At 53.5% G+C, this 13,788-nt stretch overlaps 3 protein-coding genes and 1 non-coding gene across 4 annotated transcripts; all 4 read left to right on the forward strand.

The window, feature by feature from the left end:
• The first annotated feature begins 81 nt into the window (after positions 1 to 81).
• On the forward strand, positions 82 to 177 carry QC761_0109140. Its single transcript has one exon. It is a non-coding gene; the product is annotated as a tRNA-Ile (tRNA).
• A 1,676-nt stretch (positions 178 to 1,853) lies between these two features.
• On the forward strand, positions 1,854 to 5,574 carry QC761_709100 (uncharacterized protein; the record flags this gene model as incomplete). The annotated part of the gene is made up of 2 exons (XM_062882457.1): positions 1,854 to 3,308; positions 3,430 to 5,574. The coding sequence occupies 2 exons, from the start codon at positions 1,854 to 1,856 to the stop codon at positions 5,572 to 5,574; spliced, it is 3,600 nt and encodes a 1,199-aa protein (XP_062728503.1).
• Positions 5,575 to 10,510: 4,936 nt separating this feature from the next.
• On the forward strand, positions 10,511 to 11,216 carry QC761_0109160 (uncharacterized protein; the record flags this gene model as incomplete). The annotated part of the gene is made up of 3 exons (XM_062873204.1): positions 10,511 to 10,549; positions 10,835 to 10,891; positions 11,118 to 11,216. 3 exons carry the CDS (start codon positions 10,511 to 10,513, stop codon positions 11,214 to 11,216), a joined length of 195 nt encoding a protein of 64 aa, XP_062728504.1.
• A 107-nt stretch (positions 11,217 to 11,323) lies between these two features.
• On the forward strand, positions 11,324 to 12,572 carry HEK2 (RNA binding protein, heterogenous nuclear RNP-K like protein; the record flags this gene model as incomplete). The annotated part of the gene is made up of 3 exons (XM_062882458.1): positions 11,324 to 11,729; positions 11,790 to 12,367; positions 12,423 to 12,572. The coding sequence occupies 3 exons, from the start codon at positions 11,324 to 11,326 to the stop codon at positions 12,570 to 12,572; spliced, it is 1,134 nt and encodes a 377-aa protein (XP_062728505.1).
• Positions 12,573 to 13,788: the final 1,216 nt, after the last annotated feature.

The following is a 13,788-nucleotide window of genomic DNA, read 5'->3' on the forward strand; positions in this document are numbered from 1 at the left end:
TCCTGCAAGTCAGAATGGCGCCACCAAGCACACAAAGCTCCGTACTTGAGCCCAATTTCAAGACCCCGTTAACAATCCGTCGGTCCGGTGGTGTAGTGGTTATCACATCGTTCTTATAGTTGAGCTTCAGCAACTCATCATATGCGAGGGTCCCGGGTTCAACCCCCGGTCGGACCAACCCTTTTGCCTCCTTTTTCAAAATGCCATTCGACTAGAGGTCGCCTGCCAATTTTATCATTGTATCCGATCCAATTTTTCCATGACGAATGTTTGGTTGTCTGGGCCCTTCCGACAAAAGAAATCGAGGGTAGAAAGGCCCGTCATCGGGCACCATTCTTTTCTCGTCCGAGTTTGCGCCAAAAGATTCTTGACATCTGGGGCACCCCTGAATTTTTGTGCACCACAGAAAAAGAACTGTTCTGTGCTACACAACTTGAAAACCTACCCTACACCGACTACCAGCTTCTCTTTTGCCATATGTTCCCATCATGGCATGCCCCAGACGCACGCTCAAACCTCTTCTGCACCACGTGAGAAGACGGCTCAGGTCGAAACCACGAGAACAACTGGGCGGGGCGCTGCAACCGAAAAGCGTTGTTTTTCCAGCTGCCGACTTGCAGTTAGGTTGCGTTGAGTCGGTATTGGTTGGGTCATCGGGTTATTGGTTGGGTCATCGGGTCGTTCGTTGTCTTTCATCGAACAAATAGAAGGACATTGAGAGTGATGGGTTGGTTCGAATAAGCATGCTCCGCTCAAAATGCCGTCACCGGCGGATAGGAATCTCCTGCGTAGAATGGCTTTCCCCTGGTTTGCGGAGACTTTCTAGGTGCAAGTCATCTTCTAGTTCATCAGGGGGGAGAGTGGGGAGCCACAACCATGGCCACGGTAAAATTAGACAACAAAGAGGGGGGGCAGAACACCTAGAAAAAGGGGCCCCTATCAAAACACACACCTGGCAGACGACACTATGAACACAGAGAATAGAGATCCCGTTGTAGCATTTTCCCCATTTCCTAACGTGGTCTGGGAGAGGTCCTTCAGCAAGTGTTTCCCTCTCGCCAGCATCCCCCTCTTCATGCCTGCCCCCTACCATGATGTCGCATCTTCATGCACCCCATCCCCCAAGCATGGACAAGCGTGGCCGTAATTCTAGCTTGTCTGTTTTTGAATGTCTGTGGAGCCACCAAAGGGCAGCGGTCGCTCTTTTGGCTCCATTTCTGTGATTTCATGCCGGGGCTCATTGGTCCAGGTCAGGGTTCGAACGTTCATCGCGGCGGCACCCATTCCATCCCATCCGATAACCCCCCCCCCCGCCCTCCTCATAGACCCTCTCCCTGCGGTGCGCGCGCGACCATCACATCACCAGACTTTGATTATTTTCTCCCTCTTTTTCGTTTTGGGCATCTATCGCTCTTTCTCCTGCTACACAACGTCTTAAACACCGGCTCCGTCACCGCTCTCTCGAAAGAAACATACCGACCGACATATAGCTGGATTAATGCTTTAATATCGAATTTTTCACTTACCATCACATCGTCGCGACTGGCCTGCCCGTTTTTCCCGGAAGCCCCCCTGACCCATATCGACGACGCGCGAAATCAAAGTGTGGTCGCTTAAATGTATTACTGAGAAAAGACGTTAGGGCCCGGATAACAAACGACCCCTCAGCGACAAGCTCAACAAATGCACCCGAGTCTCGGGCGAGAAGACATAAAGTGCGTGTTCGAGACCTGAAACCTCACAAAAAGAAAAAAGGAGGGGTTGAGGTCTGGGAAGAATCTGACCAGTCTTGTCTGTCACTCTCGTTGGATGTTGGGCAGCAGCAGCGTTGACTGGCCAGGGACTTCCCGAAAATGACATCGGCCACTTCAGGATTCGCTCCTGAGGCGGGCCGTGGGCCCATCCCCACCACAACCACGAACATGGGCGGCATGGCTACAGTGTACAACACAGCAACTGGGACAGAAAGCAACACTGGCAGTGATGCCAGAGACAACGTCTTGCACGCCCATAGGCAGAGCCACAACTCGTCCAAGCTGCCGGCCTTTCGATTCGCCGACCTGAAAAGGGATCCCATCGTGCTGCCCTCGCTAATCCACAATAACAACTTGAACCATGCGGACACGGATGAGAATGATAGGGACGACAACAGCAACCCCCCTGGCGAAAATCAGCACAACCACCCGGACCTGAACGCGAGCGCACCACCCCAGCAAGCCCAAGCCCACCAAACCCACAGTATCCCTGGTTTGTTGTCGCGCGAGAACCTCCACCGAATCTCCAGCGCCCACAATCTCTCTTCCGACAAGCCCGTCGTCGCATTTGAAACACCACTGCCAGATGCGCAAAATTCAAGCTCCAACTCGACACCACAACACCAGCACCGGCACCAGCACCAGCACCAACCCGCCCTTACCAAGACTCGATCGCTAAAGTTTCAATTCGTGCCATCCGCTGCCACTGCAACTGCGACTGCGACTGCGACCACCATTGCGCCCGCTAACAACAACACTACTACCACCACCTCGACCATCACCACCACCACCACCACCGCTGCGCCTGCGCCTGCGATTGTGACCTTCACTGCCAATTCCACCGACCCATCCGCCGCCGGCACCAAGCGCCCAGCGTCATTTTCCGACACTCCCAGACCGGTCGCCAGCCTGTATGCGAACAAGGCATCGCAGCTGTCCTGCATCGCGACACCTGTCACCAAACGGCGATTGACTGCCTCCGCTGCCGTGCAGGAAACACCCTCCTCTGTGCCCCGCCCGTCTCCGAGTCTCACGCGTCTGCGGCCGACCGAGTCTGGCGACAGTAACCAGACCGCCGTGCCCGAGAGCACTACCAAGGAGTGGGCGCAAGGTCAGCGGGACTTGTTGCTGCCCAAAGAAGGCGACGACCCAGAGGAGCCCGAAAGGAAGAAGCCGCGCCCTCCCTCGTCTTACAAACTACCGGCTTCCACCGCCGGCAGCACTGCCAGTGGACGCGCCGCTGTCCCTCCACTCCGAGGTTACCGGTCTTCGATATTCAGAAAGAGTGTGGTGATCGACATGCGCGATCGTCGGGTGGCCGAAACCGCATACGGCCAGGAATCCAACTCGAACCAGCGCGACAAGACTCTTCGTGCCCTTGAGGGCCGCACAGATGACCAATTTTCCGGTCTATCATCACAAGAAACCGGCGACATGACGACCACAACAGACAATGACAACACGGCTGATCTCTTTCTGAGAATCGCCAGCGAGACATCCACACGAAAAGTGCCAGAGTTCAAGGGAAAGGTGGAGGACCCAAGTGCGGTGCCTGTAAGTGGCTTGCAATTAATTGACTTTATATAATGCCATCGGCGGATTCTCCCCGACGCTTGTATCTCGGAGGTCGCGTGGGTAAACACAGCTAAGGCAAACGGGCTAACCGTGTTATCAGTCCCGCATCACCCGCATTTCGCACCGCAGGCCGCTCTCTACTGCCATCGCAACCTTCCAGGCCAATTCCCCACCCCAGCTTGCTCGTCGTCTTTCCGACCAGCGTGAAACGACTAGATCCCGCCAGCGGGCAGAGAGCAACACAGCACAGCAAATGACGAGGGAACTGGCCTACCGGACGAGCGCTCGAGATAAACTCAACCCCATAATGACCTCCACCACCACCACCACCACCATCACCGCTACCGAAGACCCTTCCCCTCGCACTGTGTCGATTCGCACACCACTGAAGCCCTCGGCCATCACCACCCCGAGATCGATTCAGTTCCAGGACACTCTCTCGGAAAGCGCTTCGGCCTACCAGCGACGAAGGCAATCGCTCACTGCTAACAACGAGAACCAACCGTCCAGCGCTCGGGCGCCCCAGTATAGGAGCTCTAACCTCGCCCAGTCGCGAATATATCACTCGTCTCCCTTGGTGCCGAAACCCATGATTCCCTCCAAGGATGATCCCATTCCGAGCACCGAAACCAACCAGGGCGTCGAGGGCAACGAGTCCTCCTCGTCGACGGCCGCCCCATCTACAGTGTGGGACGAGCTGGACGACCTGAAATCACGAATTAACCGGCTCGAACTCACAGGCAAAATGCCCTCGAGCTCTGGTGCTGCCATGTCCAGGAGTTCTGACGAAAACCGCCCCCCGACTGCCACGACGAATGCCACCACCATGTCAGCATCCCCCAAGCGCGGCTCCGGTGCTAGCGCCTCGCAGCCAAACGTCAACAGCAGCTTTACCAGTAACACATCATCGAACCGGGGCGAGACTCAGCCCTTGCTGATCTCTGCTCTCAACAAGACAAAGGGTCTCGTGGGGTCCGAGGCGTTCAGTGCGATGGAATCTGCCGCCAACGATGTTTTGGCTCTCACGACAATGCTCGGTACTTCAGGCCAACCGGGGCCTATTTCTAGCGGTGCCAGTGCCATCGGATATGGCAGCAACAATGGTAGCGTTACTGACAGACAATTACGACGGAAAGCAGATGGCATCTGCAGGAGCTTGACAGAGCTCTATATTGCTCTTGCTGACGAGCTTTCTCAGAAGCAAAGCACCGGGTCCTCCAATAAGCGGGAAAGGGAGGAGGATGGGCCGGCGAGCCCGACGTCAGCGAGGAGACCGGTGGTCCTAAACACCGTTGCTGCTGCGGCTTCCAGGAGGCAAAGTGCCGCGGCGGATGCCGTCACACCACTCCCACCGAAGAGCCCGAGGGCACCGACAAGCCTGGAGGTCAAGAGGCAAAGCATACTTGCCGCTGCTTCTGCCCCATCAGCACCCTCTGCTGCTAGCCAGAGGTACGCCGCTGTACCTGGCACGCCTGTGGACTCTGCCGGTGCGGGGAGGAAGTCATCCCTTCTCCTCGGCAGGGCAAGAAGAGCAGGAACGGAAGAGCCGGAGGATTCCGGCCGGCGATCATCGCTTCACCTAAGAACCCGCAGGGCAACAACTGAAGAACCGGAGGATCAGCCCCAACAACAGCAGCAGCAACAACAACAACAACAACAATCAACCCCTGTCCCGAGAACGGAGGCGGGAAGGAAAACATCACTGCTGCTGAGAACAAGGAAAACAATGAACGATGTCGATGATTTGGACGGCGATTCTAGTAGATACCGCACCCCCTCCCGCGCGGTGACAGAAGTGAACTCGTCGTTTCGCTCGTCGGGAGCCGTCACCGCCTCGACTCCTAGGGAAAACGCGAGGTCGCCGCCTGATCTGCTTGATTTGCCTAGTGCATCGTCGTCTGCGCTCCCGAGAAGGAGGTTGGTCCCTTCGAGTCTGAACGCGAGGTTGATTGTCCCTGCGGTGAGCAGCGGCTCCGGGCCGACGACGCCGATTCTGAGACGGTATCTGGAGCGGGGGACGCCGATGAGGGAGAGCAGCAGCGTGGCGAATGGGGATGCGGCGGATAGGATCATTATTGAGGAGGGGAGGAGGGGGGAGCAGAGGCAGTTTTTGCAGCTTTCGTCGGGGGGTGGGTTGGGGAGAAGTAATAGTTTGAATAGTAGGAGGAGGGAGGGGAGTGGGATTCCGATGGTGAGGGAGTCGAGGGTTGAGTTGATGCAGGGGAGGGAGAGGGAGTATAGATGAGGGAAGGGGGGGAGGGGGTTTTTCTTGTTGGGTTGTGGATGATGACGGTTTATGACCTTGTTTCTGGGTTTTCACGGCTTGGAGTTTTTCTTTCTAATTTTTTTTCTGACCGGACAATGATGATTACAGAGAGTGTTATTGTTGGATGGGAAAGGGGGATGGGGGCGTTTGTTTGCTTTGTAGGGGGGAGTTGTTGCAAAAGGAAGGGAGGGGAAATGCATTCCGTGAAAGAGGAGGGTGGAAAAGCAGTTTTTTTTTTTTTTTTCCTACTGTGAGCCCTGTTTTTGTTCGGGCGGCGGCATGGATTGCATTATGCATGATTTATACACATTTTTATTTTGGGGTTGAGGGGGATGAATGAAGTTGGATGAAGATGGGTTTTCTTGTCATGACAGAATTTCATGATGAAGAATCGGGAGGAGGTGGAAGTTTGCGGTTTTTATTTTATTTTATGTTGAAAGAGGGCCGGGGGAGGGGGCGATGGAGATGATTCCAGCGGGAAGGAGGGGGGTTTTCTTCTTTGAAGTGTAGGTGTTGGATCAGCATATCTCACTGCAGTCTTCTTTAAAGGACTGTTCTTACCCTATGAGGTTTTCCATGATGAGATGGGGGTTTTCAGGTTTTTTCTTCTTTCGGATTGAGAAGAGGTTGTCATGACTCTCCTATCCAGTGTTGTTGTTATTATTTTTTTGTTGTTTCTTTCTGGGTAACAAGGATAGGAAATCCAACCCATTCAAGGGGGCTAGGGGGGATTATATCCGGATAATTGGAAGGTTGGTTGGGATAAGCGGTTGGTGCGTTTGTTTTTTTGTCTTTCTACAAGGAGATGAAACACATCATCGAACATTAGGGGGAGTGTTGATGGGATGGAGAAAAATGGAATAAGGAATCACCTAGGAACTGGAATATGGGGTTATGGATTAAGGACAAATGGGATTAAGGATTTAAGGGAAGGGGGGGCAATAATGGGATGGGAAATATGTTTTTGACGAGCGTTGGTTTTTGCCGTTCTTGAGGAGGTTTTGGGGGGAGGGGTTGTATATATCTTATGTGAGAGAGAAGAATATAACCTATCAGTGGTATGGATATCTATTGGTGAGGCGTGAAACCAACTAACTGTAAATCGACTTCACTGTCGGTATCAAGATAGGCCGAGCAGTCTTGGTCGGAAAGATCAAGTTTTGCTTAGAGTCTAAACGCTGTTTGTGTCAAGCATTTAAACCCTCTTTGGGACTTTGACTTGTGTTGTACTCCTTTGATTCTTTTTCCTTGACCATTGCCGTCCTCATCACCACCTGGAACTTCCCATCGCGAGTTCTCACAACGGCCACTGACGACAACAATAACAAGAGGAGCACCCTCGGCGACCTTCTCTGGTTTTTTGAGATAATACTGTGAGATCTCGGCGAGAAACATCCCCCTCACGGGCAGAGGCGGACGAACACGAGCAATCAAAGGAAAAGGAAGCAGAATGCGAAGAGGAGAGAACTTGGATGGTTTGCAGCCGCTGTCATGTGGCGTTTGAGAAACTGCTCCTGTGATATCTGCCGACCTAAGCAGACGTCTGCCGCCTCTTCTGGGTCAAGTTCGGGGTGGTGGGTGAGTCAATTCTGGCGGTACTTGACCACATTTGAGGAGCGTCCAAAGGCGAGGGCGGTTTGCCGGTGGTATCATCCTGCTATGTTTGTATCATTTTCTGTGAATGTCCAAGGCAGGTAAGGTAGGTGTTGACAGCATCGGATTCTGAGGAGGATTGACCACGATTGGTGACCCTTATCAAGGACAATCTGGCCCCGGGTATGGAGCTTTAGCATGGAGCATGTTCACGAGGAGGATCTGCAGCCTGTCGTCTGGAACTGCTGCTGGCGATGGAGGCGCGGGTGGCGGCTTGAGGACACTGGTTGGGAGGTTGTTTTTGGGCCGGGGTACTTTCATGGATGTATGTGCTGTGGGGGGGGAGCACACTGTGGAGAATAACTCCCAATGTGCTATCGTTTTTGCTTTACGTATCCGGACATTCTACCCGAGTTTGGAGCGTGGCGTCGGGCTGGCGTGGGTCAGAGTAAAATTTGGAGAAGTCGTGACTTGGGCTGGACATCAATATCGATAAAATGTTTACCAATTGCCCGCGGTCACCAGTTTCGCCCAATGTTCCATCAATGCCAGAGCTGAGGCGTTGAGAGGAGGTTGCTTCAGAAATTTTTTGACCATCCACATTTTGTTTCCGAGCAGAGACGTCGAGAGTGTGCTACTCTGGGCTTTAACAGTCCAACATGAACTCCAAAGACTCGACAAGGGACAGCGACTGTCCAACAGATAGTGATGGCTCTATCTTCGGCCCTTTGATAGGGTCCATATGGGTACCAGGACCTTACCTATCCCACTACATTCTTGCACCGCCAAATAGAAGAACAACCCAACAGGAAGAAGAAGGAACGGACTGAGAATACCGAGGAAGGGGAGAAGCAACCAACTGGCGAGCAGCAATACCCGGAGTGGACGTGGTTCAAGTGTGGCCTCTGTTGAAAAGAAACTATACTTCTTTCAAGGTCAGGCATACCCCAATGCCGATTTCCTGGAGTATCACCTCCGAGGCCGATCGCGTATGTCTTCTATCTTCTATTTGAAGTGAACTCACCTAGTTACTAAATTGGTCCCAGATAAACGCGGGTCGCTGTGGTATATTTGTTATGGGTCAACAGATTCGGTGGCCCACGCTCCCTTTTTTTTTTTTTTTTTTTCTTCCACTTCGACTTCCAAGTCGTGGAAAGGCGTTGCGGTTACGAGAATGGGGGGACTTTTGCACTGGCAAAGATTTCAGAATGTTCTTGATAGCAGAATCCCATGGTGTTTGAAAGCTCCATCAAGCCAAACTGTCAAGACCTAGCTGCTCCCAGTGCTTCCGCTTCAAGACCATCCATTGTTGGAACCTCCCCTTCAAAACAATTTCACTAATCCAATCCTATTCTTATCTCCCTCCATACCCCTCCCATCAACCCCCCAGACACCATCCCCAACCTAAGCACCCAACTCGCCAGCATGGCCGTTAGAGCCCCCAAGCAGCAAGTCCCCCATCCTGTTTCATGAGGCCTTTTTCTTCAATAATGCTGATAGTTAAGGCTCAGCTGAAAGCATGTCGTATATACTGGAGTAGATATTGACAAGTTAGAAACTCCGTGGCGTTCTTGAGCTGAGCCATGCCCGCCGATGAGCACATTTGCGCCCGAAACTATCCTCGCTTGATCAATGATCTCGTCTTCTCTCAATAACTCAGCCGTACCCTCAACATCATTCATTCTTCACCTTCTCCACATCCACTCCGACGGCACCAAAAGACAAAAGCTACATGGCATCCCACCTACATGGCCGGCTGTATGTACTCGGACAAGCCTCACAAGCCAAAGAGCCAACCATGAAGTCTCCGTGTGACCCTGTCAGTTCTTATCTCCTGAAGACTACTGGCTGCAGGACACATCGGTCACATGACATGGCCTACGCATAGTCCTGTGATATCAGTGTAGAAAAAGACAAATAGACTAGAACTTGGCATAGGCAAAGGCCTGGGGTGCAGCAGCATACCCGTCTACCCATCGTGGTCTAACTCTCCACGAGTTTGCATCAAATTAACCAATGAGCTCTTGGATGTTCACGATGAGTAATTGAGGATATATCCAGAATGTCTTGAACGTAGGAGGCCTGCCCCATTCGTGTGCGCTTCACTCGACCAGTCGGACACTCCGGCCCAGCAGTCCGGTGCGTCTGACCTCGGCGAAGTGTGGCGTTGAATGAGGGAGGTGTCAGTGCGAGAGTGTCACGCTGGTCAAAAAAAGCAAGACACAAATCAGGCAATATGAAATGGGCTGTGGTTGCGTGGTTGACTACCCGCTTCCCCCCCTTCCCGCCTGCGAGCCACTGCAGAACCGGGTCACACAGCATATGTCTGCTCTGTGGATATGCAGAGGAACTCCTCGTCCGAGCAACTGTTTTGCCGCCTCGAGGCCTGCTTGTCTGAGCGGGGAAGGGAAAACAAGCTATTGTTCTCCTCCAACAATGGCAAGTAGAAATACGGACCGTTGTCAGGTGAGATATAAAACAGACGCCAGCCCGCATGCGGGATGCCAATTGGGTGGGTTGCAGACAGCCAGGAGAAACCCCCACAAATTCCAGAGCCAAAGATGGGGCTGTCCTACATAAAGACAGTCTGAATTCGGGGGCCAATTGAAGGATGTAGACGGGAAACGGTTTATAAGTCGACGACAACAGAGATGGCGGTAGCTGGGGAAACCCCACGCTGACCCACTGGAACCCATGCATCCGGGAATAGGGATGGGGCCGAGGGGCCTGTCATGTTGTTCTAGAAAAGAGTGGTGGATTAGTAGGGCTGGTCTAAACTCCACATTGTCGATGCCAACACCTACAGCTCGATGCGACGATGCCCTGCTTCTGCTGGTGAGCGAAGGGTTCCCCAGGGACGAGGGTGCTGGCAAGGGACTGGCTGCGGGGCTGCCGAGGGCTCCGAGGGACAGTGCTGCCATCTCATGCTGTTTCCCGGTGTGATATGGGTCCAGCCAGCTCATGTGTGATGCTGCTTCTGTGCCGTCCTCCCAGACATCAATCAATTCAGCACAGAAGGATGGGGAGAGGTTGGGGAGACGCAGTGACAAAGGGTCGGAAAGCACAAGCCAAGCTGAGCCCTGAGCTTCCAGCAGCCTGCATCATCCCCCACCTCCCCACCTCCCTTCTCGGCGACATGCCGATGGAGCTTGAGAGCTCAGGATTGGGGTCATCGTCAAAAACACCATGTGTCTGCCGTTGGGAAGGCCCAGTGGGAAGACCCGGTGGGAAGGGGAAGGGGTCGAAAGGCAGGTTTCCTACTGCAGTTTGGCGCTTGAGCACACACGAGCCCCACTGAAATAGGTGTCGGGACTGGCTGCCGATGGCCGACGTTGTGATTTTTCTGTATGCGATTGGTAGTGTGATTGGACCACTCGAATGGCCGTTTTTTTTTTCTTTGGAGTTGCTGATTCTTCGTTCGCTCGAAGTTCTTCGCCTCTCCAACTTCGAACCCCTCTTTTCCCTTTTCAACCTTCAACCTGCTCTCTCTCTCTCTCTCTCTCTCCTCTCACCTTCCACCCCGTCTCCTCCTTCTTCACACTCTCATCCCATCACTTCTCACCGGGGAATGTGTTAAACCCGTTCCTGTCGGTGCATTCCATCCCGTCCTTCCACCTCACCACCCCTCTCTCTCCTGAAACCGCAGCGGAAACTGAGGTTCCAGTTGTCAATTGCGCCCCGGTCCACCGCCCGCCGCAAAAAGGTACGTGCTCCTCTCACTCTGCCCCGCCATCCGCACCAAGTCCAGGGTAGCTTGGCCACGGCGCGCCGTTTCCTCTTTCTGCCTCTGGCCTGTGTCGCCTGCTTTTCGCACAGAAAAACAGAATCGCAGCAGGTACAATACTCAAAAGCAAAAGCTCTTACCCTTGCCGCGGTAGCACCGAGAAGCCAATTCCAGAGCTTAACCATTGACTCTTCTCTCTGCTCAGTTCTCCCACCACACCACGCCTTTCCCTCCTCCGCCTCCACCCTCCACCACTTTTTTCCTCGACCAACCACGCAAATTCCAATCCCTTCTCCGACCCTGAAGTGATTTTGTCTCTTCACATCTCCCGCCTCCATCAACCACCCGCCATTCACGATCCATTCACCTTCCCCCCTCCCCCCCCCCAACCCTCCTAACCCAATCCTCAATATGTCTGCCCCTCAAGACTCTGTCCCGTCCAACGGCGCCGACCTCAACGAATCCTTCGACCAGCTCAAGCTCAACGACGAGCCGCGCCTTGGTCCCGATGGAGAACCGGCTCCCAAGACGGACGAGGAATACGCACAAACCCAGATGACCTTGCGGGCTATTGTGTCTTCGAAGGAAGCTGGGGTAATCATTGGAAAGGCTGGCAAGAATGTCGCTGATTTGCGTGATGAGACTGGTGTCAAGGCTGGCGTGAGCAAGGTTGTTCCCGGCGTCTATGACCGTGTTCTCACCATCACCGGCGGCTGCGAAGCCATCTCCAAGGCCTATGCCAAGGTTGCCTCTGCTCTGATGGAAGGCGCTCCTGCTATGGGCATGGGAGGCGTCGTCGCTGCCAATGGAACTCATCGTATGTGCTCTTCTTGATGACCATCTCTGTTTACTGCGCTAACCTGGTGGGGCGACACAGCTATCAAGCTTCTTATCTCTCACAACCAGATGGGCACCGTTATTGGTAGACAAGGTCTCAAAATCAAGCATATCCAGGATGTGTCGGGCGTGCGCATGGTTGCGCAAAAGGAAATGCTGCCGCAGTCTACCGAGCGTGTTGTCGAGGTCCAAGGCACCCCTGAGGGCATCCAGCGTGCGACTTGGGAGATTTGCAAGTGCTTGGTCGACGACTGGCAGCGCGGCCAGGGCACTGTCCTCTACAACCCTGTGGTTCGCACAGGAACTGGCGCGGGCGCGCCGGTGATGGGAGGTGCTAGCAGCTACCCCCAGGAGAGAGCGCCCTATGGCGGTTCATCCCGTGTTACACGGACCGGCAACGGCGCCGACTTTAGCAATGGCGGCCCTCGCCAGTACAACCGTCGCTCCGATTCCGATGCTGCTCAGCGCGGCCCTCCCACACACGACGAGAACGGCGAGGAAATCCAGACGCAGAACATCAGTATTCCCGCTGATATGGTTGGCTGCATCATTGGCCGTGCTGGTTCCAAGATTAGCGAGATCCGCAAGACTTCTGGAGCTCGCATCTCGATTGCCAAGGTGGGTGCCTCTTTATCTGAGATGACAAGTGGTTTGTGCTGACCGGGGTGAACAGGCCCCTCATGACGATACCGGTGAGCGCATGTTCACCATCATGGGTAGCGCCAAGGCCAACGAGACGGCCCTCTATCTTCTGTACGAGAACCTCGAGGCCGAGAAGATTCGTCGCCAGGAGATGCAACAATCTGGTCAGGTTTCTGCTTAGGATGGAGAAGAGGACCAGAGAGGTCCCCGGCTGTAATACTTCGTATATGATGTACCTGAAGGAGTTTCCAAGGGTAGGATGATGGTGAGCTGCCAGCCACGATCCGGGCGTTTTTTTTATTATTACTATTTGTTTTCCTGGTTGGTGTTGGATTTGGCAGTCCCTCGCTATGGGTCATTTCCAGATCTGACTGCCGCAAGGCACATCATTTTGGGGGGGGGCGGGATACGATGTGATGACAATTCCTTACCAAAAGCATTTCGCCAGCCACTTTTTTCCCCGGCAGGCATTTCACTCCCTCACCCTTACCAATCTCATCTTCATCGGTGGCCGCCAAACGACGGATCACGATCACCCCCATCAACAATTAGCACCACAACTATACGGGCTCGTGGGCAACAAAGCTCTTGGGGTCACACCCACACAGAGAGCACGCCCAGCCACCGAAATCGAATTCCCCTCCCCAGTCCGATACGTCACACCACTTAGTTCTCGAATCAGTTCTCACAACCCCCTCTGCTTACAACGAAAAAAAACCGATAAACACCAAAACTCTTTTCACCACGTCCACCCCATCTTATTTTCCGCCTTTACACCCCCCAACCGACGCTTGGACTTCAATATGCTCAATACAGCCGCGCGAACCGAATAGGTCTAGCCAATGTCAAAATTCACAGCTATTTTTTTCATTTTCCAGTCTTGTGTGTGGACGAGGCGATGGTTTTCTGCTTTGCCTGCGGTCACCATCACTAGCTAGCTCCGCCACCGCTCTAGAACCAAGATTACTCACTTGTCTCTACTGATTTCTGGAGGGATGTAGAGATGGGGTATTTAGGTGTAGACTGGAGAAGATCAATATGAGCACTACGATGACTTTGCCTTTGCTTCCAAGGGGGTTTTAATGTGATGTACTGTACATAAAAATGTCGATGTGAAGGTCTGGTTTGATAGGTATGATCCAGGGTTGTCTAAGCTCTCTTTTTTCAAAATCATCTAGGGTTATCCAGCAGTAACCCTCTCTTGGCATTTTTCTTTTCTGGGTTCCCCAGAGTTCTCGAATGCCGGAGCAGGGCCCCCACCGCTGCCGGGTGGGCCAAGGGGGGGGGGGTGAACGGTGCGGGAACAGGGGAAGCAGCACTGAGCAGTTCACTAGGATAGCTAAGTGACAGGGGTGATCTTTCTGATAAAGCCACCCTGTCCGGAACCTCTTTTTGGT

Source organism: Podospora bellae-mahoneyi, chromosome 7 (assembly GCF_035222275.1).
Source record: "Podospora bellae-mahoneyi strain CBS 112042 chromosome 7, whole genome shotgun sequence".
NCBI classification, from domain to species: Eukaryota; Fungi; Ascomycota; class Sordariomycetes; order Sordariales; family Podosporaceae; genus Podospora; species Podospora bellae-mahoneyi.